The sequence below is a fragment of the Lepidochelys kempii genome, chromosome 2 (assembly GCF_965140265.1).
Source record: "Lepidochelys kempii isolate rLepKem1 chromosome 2, rLepKem1.hap2, whole genome shotgun sequence".
Classification (NCBI taxonomy): domain Eukaryota; kingdom Metazoa; phylum Chordata; order Testudines; family Cheloniidae; genus Lepidochelys; species Lepidochelys kempii.
The window spans coordinates 188,218,861-188,229,647 of record NC_133257.1 but is presented as its reverse complement, the minus strand read 5'-3'; the positions used below and the strand labels follow the sequence as shown (position 1 = coordinate 188,229,647).

General features: G+C 41.4%; 1 protein-coding gene across 2 annotated transcripts; it reads right to left on the bottom strand.

The window, feature by feature from the left end:
- Positions 1-1,140: 1,140 nt before the first annotated feature.
- CCK (cholecystokinin) lies at positions 1,141-10,492 on the bottom strand. Of its 2 annotated transcripts, none has more exons than XM_073329511.1 (3): positions 10,460-10,492; positions 6,464-6,721; positions 1,141-1,927 (listed from the first exon to the last, which is right to left on the bottom strand). In XM_073329511.1, the coding sequence occupies exons 2-3, from the start codon at positions 6,717-6,719 to the stop codon at positions 1,791-1,793; spliced, it is 393 nt and encodes a 130-aa protein (XP_073185612.1). In that variant the 5' UTR covers positions 6,720-6,721; positions 10,460-10,492; the 3' UTR covers positions 1,141-1,790. The 2 variants fall into 2 exon arrangements, with proteins under 2 accessions (XP_073185612.1, XP_073185611.1); XM_073329510.1 differs by lacking the exon at positions 10,460-10,492 and adding an exon at positions 8,360-8,406.
- Positions 10,493-10,787: the final 295 nt, after the last annotated feature.

Sequence of the window (10,787 nt, the reverse complement as noted above, 5' to 3'; positions counted from 1 at the left end):
TGGTAAAGGGGACATCTGTATTAGATTTAACTCAGAATTTGTAGGTTTAGTACATGTCTTAAGTTTAACATTTTATTGTCTTTTTGGGGGGGGGCATGAAAATTAGGATATTTTCTTTTATTTAGTATTTGTGTTACAGTAGTGCCTAAAGACTCCAAGCAAGACTGGAGCTCCATTATGCTAGGTACAAATTACTGGGCATAAGATATTCCCTGTCCCAATGAGCTTATAATTAGAGCTGGGCAAAAAAGATTTTGGCAAATGGTAAATTTGATCCCCAAAACAGAGTACATTTTTAACTATTTTCAAATTCAGACCAAATTCAGCAAATAGTTTTGGATGAAAAATAATCAGATTTTTTTCCCCCCAGAAATGTCAAAAGGTTTTGGTTTGACATTTTTGAAATCAGCTGTTTTGATATTTTGTTTTAAAAATGACATTTTGAAAATGAAATATCAATTCAAAACAACATTTCATTCAACCTCACCGACATTACGTTTCAGTTTGAAACTTTTTTTTTAAATGTTTTGGCTCAGCTACTAAACAAAAAATCAGTTATTTGGTCAGGTCTACTTGATCAGTTCCCTGTCTTCTCTATTCATATGTGGAGAAAAGACACATTAGCTTAATTTTTTACAAATGAGCAACTGCGTCATAGAGATTAACTGGCTTGCCCAATGTCACACAGGAAATCTGTGGCAGAACTGGGAACTGAACTAAGAGCTAGTGAAAGGCCCTCCCATGCCTTAACCAATAACCATCCATCAGTTGCTCCAAAGTGAAGGAGGATACAGTTGAAGTCTTTTTTAGAAACCTATAGCAACTGGTTGAATACTTTGAGTTTGAGGAGAGCAATGAGTTTGTAAAAGGTAGACTTGTGCTTGGAATAGGAGCTAAAAATCTGTCTCAAAGGGATTGCAAAAGACAGGCCTAACTTGATGGAGTGCCATAGAATTTGTCCTTCATTGCAGGTTGCCTTTAATTAATGAAAACAGTGTGATATACACTGTGTAATAATTACAACTATTATGATATAGACTACATGGCACTTCCCTTCCACCTCCCTCGAAAGAGCTGTAGCTACAGGGTTACCTCACAAACCCAAAACAAATGTGTAACTCACCACAAGGCAAGGGATGTTCTATTTATTCCATGATTCATAGCTGTTAGCAGAATTTTCACATTTAATTCACAACAGAAAATAACTGAGACAAGAAGATGTAAGGTTTTTCCTAAGGTTCAGCACTGTTGACCATTCACTGAAAACATGTGACTTTGTTGTATAACTGAATCCTTTACAAATGGGGTAACCATGAAGATACTTGACCTTTTGTGGCAAAACTGTGCTATTAGATAGACACTTGGACAGGTTACCTCTAGAGTCCACAACCAAAGAGAATGCTGCAAGGTTTATTTTAAAAGTGGTTTTTCACCTGTATGCTTGCTTAACACATGTAATATATTTACCTAGTAGAATGAAGGCATTTTCCTGCTTGAGTTTATTGTAAGACACCCAGCAACTTGCTGTGACAGGACAAGAAGGGAATAAATGAAATAATTTTAATATAATATCAACAGTGTATGAGAAGAAACCATAGGAGAAAGAGAACATTTTTTTTTTGAAAATTCTGCATATGTATATATTGCATTGTATAGTTTTACAGACAAATTTCCATCAAGGACATAATATATTTTTTTAAACACTGATTTGTAGAGGACAACAAATTAATTTTTTCCTTCTGTACAGAAAAGGGAGTAGGATTCTTCTTTTTGAGATAGTTTGCTGTTCTTTAAGAGGAGTCCTCGTATTCTTCAGCACTGCGGCGTCCAAAATCCATCCAGCCCATGTAATCTCTGTCATTTATCCTGTGTGACGGGTCAGTGTTCTGTACCCTGTTTCCCATAATTGAGATCCTTCCAGTAGGACCTAGCAGATGAGACATGAGAGGAAAAGAATAAGTGAATTCAGTTTTTAGCTTCCCCTAAACTCATTTTTGTATCTGTCACTTATTAATGTTCATATGGTGTTTACAGCGCTTTTTTGGAAAATGATGTAAACATGGGGGGAATGTCCTCAGAATTACTTGTTTGGATTCAAAATAAAAAGCATACCCATTGGAGATTTGCTACAGGCATTTGTAATTGTGTGCATTATGATTTGTGGAGAAGTCTGATTAATAATCTGCACGTTTCTCTGAGTGCATGGCGGTTCTCCCATGTTGTGGAACCTGTAGCCCTGGATTAACTATTTAGAGGGTCTCTTCTGTGACTCCATTGGGCACGTCATTTCCTCCCTCTCCTCATCCCCATTCCTGGCTGCTGGGAGGGAATGTGGGCATATTTCTCCTCTTTCTTCCTCATTGCATGGCCACTTAGAGGGATAAGGAGGGACCTGGTTGCTTCAGCCCATTTGCTCAGTGTTCTCTATGATGTCTCCTTCTGGTTTCAGAGTAGCAGCTGTGTTAGTCTATATCCGTAAAAAGAAAAGGAGTACTTGTGGCACCTTAGAGACTAACAAATTTATTAGAGCATAAGCTTTTGTGAGCTACAGCTCACTTCATTGGATGCATACAGTGGAAAATATAGTGGGATTTGTGAGGCAGGGTGTGGAATGCTCTGTGATGAGCTAAATCTACTTGAGAGGAGGATCATGCCTGGGATGAGGACTCCATGACAGTCCTCTATGTTGCCTGAAGAGCCACAGATGGTGCAGAGTACGAGGATACATATTCTTACAATGTACCTTTATTAGGAGTGGGATGGAATTCAGACATGTGGGTTTTCCAGAGAAGTTGGGCATGTTTGTATGTGAGAATGGTCTGGCTAGAACTTACAGATACAACTGTTCTGGAACTCTGAATACTATTACTTTTGGATAACTTCTGCTATCAAGCTAAGGTTCTTCTGTGCTTCCTTCTGCAATAGTATTAGAGTGCTGATGTCTGCTATTGCTTTTGGTTTTTTGTCCATCTATGTTTAAAGCATTAATAGGCTGTAAGGCCAACATTTTCTGTGGTAAATCAAGCCCCAGAGATGAAAAAGAAAGGTCTTTATCTGTCTTAACATGTTACATCATTAGAACTGAAAGAATTTTAAAATGTTAAGAATGTGAAAATTTGCACTTCAAGGGATATATTTTAACTTCGTGTGCAGTAATACTGTAATTATAAAAATAAGCTTAAACCTCCTATGACTGAAGTCAATGACAAAGGTCCCATTAACTTTTAATGGGAACAGGAATAAACACTATACAGTATATTGTTAATATTTAGTTTTGACCCAGATCTGTGAGTCTTTAAATTTTCAAAATTAGAAAGTCCTCAAATCTACAGAATATTTTTACTATATAAGAATGTATATTTGAAAGGAACACCTGCTGCCACAGTACTTTTATGTGGATGGAGTTTTCTTTACAGATGGAAATGACTCAGAATAAAATAATGAACATATGGTTAGAAACGTAATCACTTTATCGATGATTGCAGAGGAGAGTACATGTAAACTGAATTGATCCCCCTCCTCCAGCCTTTAGACATTTACTTAAACCAAAATGGCAAAAATTTAACTACTAAAAAGTCTGATTGCTTAACAAATTAAGGATATCTGTTAAATGCTCAGAAGCCAAGAAATTCACATACATAATTCAAATTAATTAAGGGGTGACAAGAATGTGGTTTCTTGGCAGTATAGTCTGATACCTTTGGAACAGATAGTTCCTGATCTGAGTGATGGTTTCTACTTAAGACTTCTGAATTTGAAACTCGATTACCCACTGGGCCCTATTGGCTCTTTTAGAGCCATTGTGATCTGCCCTGACAAAGCATTTTTAATTCATGTGTCTCTGACTTGATGGCCACAATGTGTCTCCTTTACCCAGCTGCCAGATACATGATCGAACACTTTTAGGATAACTTAATTCAAAGAGCTAGTGGGTTATGCACAGTAAACTGAATTTCTTCACATCAAAATAGAAGCCATCTTAATTACCTTCAAATCTCTGAAGGTGGCCTATAGACACTCTACAGAGCCACTGGCCTTCAAACATTTCAGCTTCAAATTACAGCCATTTTTGAAAGATGGTAGAACCCAACCCTAACCTCATGAGATAATAACTTATTTTCCCCCACAGTTATAACTGGCAATGCCTCTCCACAAACCATGACCACAAACGTCACCACTAATCATTATTAGCACAGCAAAAGTCCCAATATGTGTAGTGTCTTCTTGCCAGTAGGTATGGATTGAACATCCTCAAAGTGACTAAAACTGGAATTGAGGGGAGGTCTTGAGATTTCTCATCATATATCAGATGGAAGCTTCATATCAGCCATTTTTTAAATTTAAAAGCAATATTATCTTGATGAAATTACAACACTGGGCAACCCCTCCTAGAACACACAAGCCATAAGGGTCTTCTGTTAAAGGATGATAATATAATTGGTAGATAATGGGCTTGAAGGGGAAGTAAATGAGAGGCCACAATGTGCTTTTCATCAGATCCAGCCATACAAAGGTTACATGTTTTTGTCCTTTCACTCTGAATTCTTTATCCTCTCCTGTTACAAGTTCATTAACATGTCCAAGTCCAACCATCTGTCTGCGACAGGCTAGAATCAAGCTTGACCTCTACCAGGTCACAAGAATGTATTGTATCATATGCCTACAGTGGCTTTAAGGACTACGAACATACTTCTAAAAATAGGTGGGCTTTTTTAGGGGTGTGTGTGGTGGAGATTAAGGAATCTGAGATAAATCAACAAGATACAGGATATCTTCTGTCAGGTAACATTTAAGATAAAGCCAAAGTGTTCTTTCAGGATAGCTGATTGAGATAGTTGAAATGCCAGTCAGGTATTTTGGAGAATGCACAAACTATGAAACCATACTGAAACAGAATAAATAGATAAACTTCCAAACAGCAGATTTTCAGGAAATGAAGGATGGAAATATAAAACTTGAGAGATATAATTAAGATTCTGTTTCACAGATCTCTTGTAATAATAATGCTTAGTCCCACAAATAACAATTATAGCACAGATCTTTCTAAATGAACATCAGGTCTTCTCCCCCTTATATTACTTTTACTGTTAAACTGGACTCCAGAATGGACATGATTAGATTTGGCATTATTAGGCGCTGTTCAGATGCCTTCAGCACATGCTCAGAAGTGATATGTTTTCCAGTTGCTTATAACTTTATTACTTGACCATTTTATATATGTAAGTGTGAATGTGAGTGTGAAAACGCAGACAATATATATGCTCTATATAACACACATGGCATCTCTTACTCCAGCGCCCTATCAGGAGTAAGGAAGAAATTCAACCTAGTGTGGAGGCCAGCTCAATATAAGCTCCATAATGAGGCTGTGTGGAGGGACAGGTCACAAGTGAAGTGGCCTCCGAATGTGTGACAAAGAAGAGGTCTCTCTCAGCCCTGCATAGGCCAATGTGAAGGGGAATGGAAGGGGCAGGCCACTGCTTGGGTGAAGTGAATTTCATCTTAAGTGCACGAGGGGAGATAATTCTGGTCTGGGCGTGAAGTAATTGCCTGACATCAAAACAGCTGTGTAATAGTAGGCAAAGAATCTCCTGTTGGCCCCGACACCCACCCCCTTCACTTTCAAGATGTCCTCCTTTCCTGCAATGCAGTGTGTAGAATATAGGGAGACTGTAGCAGATGAAAAGACCTCTGAAACCATGTGTAGTACTTTCTGCTGCACTTGGCAGCCATCTTGCTCACTGGAAATGCTCTGCAAGTAGCCTGCCCCCTGAGAATATGTGAGCAATAGTCTGGTGTATTCCGATACAAAACTGAGCTCTTTTTCAGAACAGAGCATTTAAAAAAAAAGTGAATGAACCCCTTACCAGGAAGTTTGAATGGACAACTATTTGGAAATGTTTTAAATCCAGTATCTCTTTTGGAAGAACAAATATCTAGCTTTTCAGGAGGAAAGCATTCCTTTTTGAAAGTCATTCTATGTGTGTGGTGTGTGTGTGAGTCAGTATATACTATAAGGTTTATACTGTAAACCACTTTATTTTGTGCAAATACATGTTTTGTGGGCCTCTGGCCTACAAATCCTTACTCATGTAGGTTGTCTCATTACCTACTCAGGTGGAAAAGTGCAACTAATGTAAGAGTTTGAAAAATCAAGCCCTTAAATTGAACTACTCCATTGATACTGTATGCAACAAACTTAGCTGCAACACCAGAGGTTTGCATTGTACAATTCTATTGTACTCTAAGCAATCATGAAACTAGAAACGTAAGATAGATTCTTACTGTACATGTATGAAAGCAAATACTCAGTTCCTTATTAATATTTTTCAATATTTCCTTTACAAATGTAGATGATCATAGTAGTCCCTTCTGCCCTTAAAATCTATGAATCTATAAAAATACTGAATCTCAAAAGGAATTCTTTTGACACAGACACATGGCATAATAAGTTGGCTATTACCTTTTCTGGCTTGCTGGAGATATTTGGCCAACAAAGCTCCAATGTTGGCTTTTTGGTCAACATTTCCATCCACCCGCTGGATAGGTTTCAGCTGGCCAGCTGATGAAGGGACACGAACATGTCGGTGATGCTCTGTCAAGCTCTGCTCAAGCTCAGTGGCCACAGGATTCTCATTGTGTGAGCTTGTAGCCTGCTGTCCAAAAGAGCTTGTTGACAGCATAGCAAGGAACATGTAGATGCAGATACCACTGTACATAGCTGGAGGGAAAAGAAATGTGAGGTTGTTAGAATGGTGAACTTCACTGTATTTAATACTACCCCTTTCCTCCCTTTTAAAAAACTTCTGAACAAACTAGATTTTAGAGTGTACTGGAAACAAAGGAACAGTGTTAAATGGGAGAAGATTGGAAAGAGAATATCTGACAGGTAGGTAAAATGTTTCTTGATTTAAGAGGCAGTAGACTGATAGGGCTGTATAGTGGTACAAGTAGAGATATAATCAATCCATTGCAAAGCTCTTTGCTGAAGAACTGCCTTCTCCATCTTATATTTCCTCCTCTATCTCAGGACAAAACATTTCAGTATTTCACCATCTTGTTAAAATATCCAAGTGATACAAATATTCAGTTTTGAAAAGCTGGTAAAGAATGTTTATTTTAGCAACATGTATTTTGTTTTTGCTTAATTGTTCCAGCTGTTCTACCATATCTTAGGGGGGGAGGGGGAAAGATCACCAAGGGAAAAGAAAACAAAATCTTACTCCAACAGTTGAAAAACTGTGGAATAAACTTGGGTCTCAGGTGAATTTTCAAAGCTGTTTAAGAATTAGAATGATTTGGAACAATATGTGTCTTCATGTAAAACAGAGAATTTAAGTGTTATGGACATTTTCTTGCTTCTATAAAATCCAAACATAGGACTTATTTTACATATCTTAAACTATAATACACAGATTTGCATTAAATCATTATATAAACTGAAATAGAGTTCTTCTAGAAATGTAACATAAGTCTTCAGTTTGTAAACAGTCCATTGTTCAAGAGGAAATATTGAACTGGATACTTCTTAATGCTAGAATGCTATTTTATATGTGTACATGAAATATTTCATGGCTAAGAGCCCCTAAAACTTACAAGTTATTGAACAACATTATATATATAAACTTGTCTCAAATATGAACTGTTAAAACAAATTTACCCATCACATACATTAGAGTTAATAATGTTTTAATGTGAGGCAAACAGGTTTCCATCACAATTGTTATGAGATGAAATAAAAGTTTCAAAGCGGTAACATTTCAGGATTCTACAGTCCCAGCATAATTAATACCTTATCACTGAAGCATCAAGTACATCCTTGCTACTTATAAAATGCCTATCCTCTATATTCTTTTCATGTAGAGATGGGTGTTCTCACCTGGCTACTTCATCTAATGAGAATGACTCAGAACGTAAAGTTCAATATTAAAATACATATATCAGTTCATTTTCATGATTTTATGTCTCTTTACATAATTAATTTTCACTTCCCATCACAAATGCTGTGCAACCCTAGAGAGCTAGATGCTCAGTTACAAAACTAAAACATAATTTTGCTTTCCAGGGTCTTTTTCAAGGATATAAAATAGTTTGTTTAATGACATAATGTTGGTAAAAAGAACTATAGAAATATGTATTATTCCATGCCAAGACATATTAAAGAGCTGAACATTATGTCCTGAATATTAAAGATCTAAATTTCTTTAGTGAAGGTGCCTGTGAGAATATTCATGAGAAGAATACCCTGAAAATTCACATTTTAAAAAATTAGTAGACAAATAAATAGTCACATCATTTTTCTACAAGCAAAGATTCACCCAAACTATGGCTAAAAAGTTATTGACCCATCATCTCCTACCTTTAAGTAAGATACTTTTTCCTAGTTCAAATCAGAGAGACTAGTGTTCAGGTTAGATAAGTTCTAACAGTCTGAAATGCTGCTCCTTAAATAGTCTAGCCCAGTTTACACAGGTCTGACGCAGATGAAGGATCATCACGTGCTCAACTGGATGCTATCACTTCGTAACAAATTAATTTATCTGTGATGGGGAAGGGGGACAAAAAATCTGCTAACAAAGAAGCGCTGCGTTCTTAACCCTTTCCTCGCCAGAGCGTCTTTGATCGTGATCGGTGCCAGTAGCGTTTTCGTTCACTAGTAGTGTAGTTTTAATTAAGCAAGTGACTTTGCTTTGGGTGGGGACACTCACGTCTTTTCACCACTCTACCCTTTCAAAGCCCAGAAAGAAAGCACCTTAATTAGGGTGCAGTGTCTGTATTTCCGCTTGCAGTGAAATAACGCTCTAACTCTGAAACATGAGAACTTTCTTCCCTCTTCCAAAGAGATAGTCTCTAAGGTGCCACAAATACTCCTTTTCTTCCAGAGAGAGACTGTTTTGCATCTATCTAAAATTAGCCCAGATATAACACACCTAAGAAGTGTTCAGAGGCTGTTTGGCTGATAAGGCTCCTTTCAATATGGTTTTCAACCCCCCCCCATGCTTAAAAAACTTCAAGTAACGGTTCCTGGTTGCAAACCCTGGGCATGAAGAGCAGCGAAACGCAAACGCTGCCTAGCTGAGCTCTGGGCACTAATTAGCGATGGCTGATTTTATTTATTTACCTCTGGATTTTACAAATCGTGCGTTTCTAGGATGTAGAGTAAGGAAGCGATGCTGGATCGGAACCGTACAGAATCGTCCAGACCACTCCAAACACGCTGGAAGTTGAGGGAGTGCGGGATAATTTCTCTCTCCTCTCCGTCCCTCAAACAATGGTTTTAACAGATTGTGTGGGGCCTTTTCCATCCTGCTCCTCGCGTGTTCATTTTCCAGTGCAATGGGGGGGGGGGGGGGGAAGGGCGTAGGGGTCCTTGGACAGGATCAGGGTTTTCTCACCCCAAGGGCACCGTCCTGCTCGAAGGAAGGAATGGATGTGACAACAAACGGTGTGGGATCGGTTCGCTCTAACTGCAGTATTCACACGCGCAGAGTCCTGGGGCTTTGCTACTCCGGTGGCATGGGGGTGGGGGGGCTCCAGAGGCCACTGATGTGCCAAACGCTTTATGTTGGGAGCAGAGGGGTGGTGTCGCGGCTCGAGGGGCTGTCGCTAGTGTGAAGCTGTGTTTGCGCGCCCCCTGCCCAGCGCGAGCGAGCGGAGCGGGAGCGGCCAGCAAACAAGCGGCGGAGCCCGGGAGAAGGCGCGGGGATGGAAATCTGGACTTGCCTGGCGCTTTCCTACCCCCCCCCCCCTTGCACGGCGCCCCCTCTCCCCACCCCGCCTTCCCCGTGCAGCCAGCACGGTTCCTTCCCCGTCCGACCGCCTGCCTTCGGGGAGCAGATCTGCGTGCCGCTGGGGCGGGGTCCCGCTCCCAGCAGTACACCCCCCCCCGCGCGCCTTCTTCCTACCCCTTATCACCTGCCCGCTCCCCCCGCACCCCTCTGGCTCCCCAGCATTTAGCATCAGCCTCCCGCATGCGCCACAGAACCGGCTGCCCCTCGCTAGCAAGCCGCTGAAACGCCCAAGGCAGCTGTTTTCTCTGGGGGGGGGGGGGGATCAGAGCAAGATCCGAGCCGGAGCCCGGGCCCCGCTGGCGAACCGCGGCGTCGAGCGGTGATAAGTATGATTGACACGTTGTATGATTGACACGTTGATTGACAGGTCACATTCTGGTTGCCTCGGCCCGGCCCGGCCCGGCCGCGTGGCACCGGGCGGGGAGGGTCCAGAGAGCGGCGGCTCGGAAACCCCAGAGCGGCTTTCCCCGCGAGCGGCCGGGGCGACGGAGCTCTGAGCTGCAGGCCGCCCGAGTGAAGGAGGGGAAAATCTCCCCCTCCCCCCTGCTCTGCAGCTCAGACCCGCAGAGCCTCCGGGGACCGGGGCTCTGGGGGCGGATTGGGCTTCCCAGCGCTCGTTATAAATAAGGCACCCACCACCGCGTGGGGCCGCTTTGCTGGAAACCGACCTGGCCTCGCCTCGCGTTAATCTAGACGCGGACTACACGCAGCCTGCTCTCCTTTCAAGAGCCCGGTCTTCTCCTGAGACCCACGTGTCCTGCGGGGCCGCGGCGGGGGGGGGGGGGGGTGTTGCACAAGCAGCCGCAGCTCTGGTAACTGAGGCCGTGGGGGGACCCTCCATGAAACGTTAGTGAAGCAGGGGAAAGCGAGGACCCCCCCCCAAATGAAAACAGGAGGGGGGCCCTTCTATAGAAACGAGGAAAGGGGGCTCCTATGGAAATGACAGGGGACGTGATCGCCCCCCTCCAAAAATCTCTGCGCTTCATCCTGCCACTA

Bases quoted from the DNA above. Each gene is read 5' to 3' on its own strand.
- CCK (XM_073329511.1), bottom strand. From the start codon at position 6,719: ATGTACAGTGGTATCTGCATCTACATGTTCCTTGCTATGCTGTCAACA. The intron at 1,928-6,463 runs GTAATAGCCAAC...CTCATCTGCTAG, and splicing joins TCTCCAGCAAGCCAGAAAAG to GTCCTACTGGAAGGATCTCA.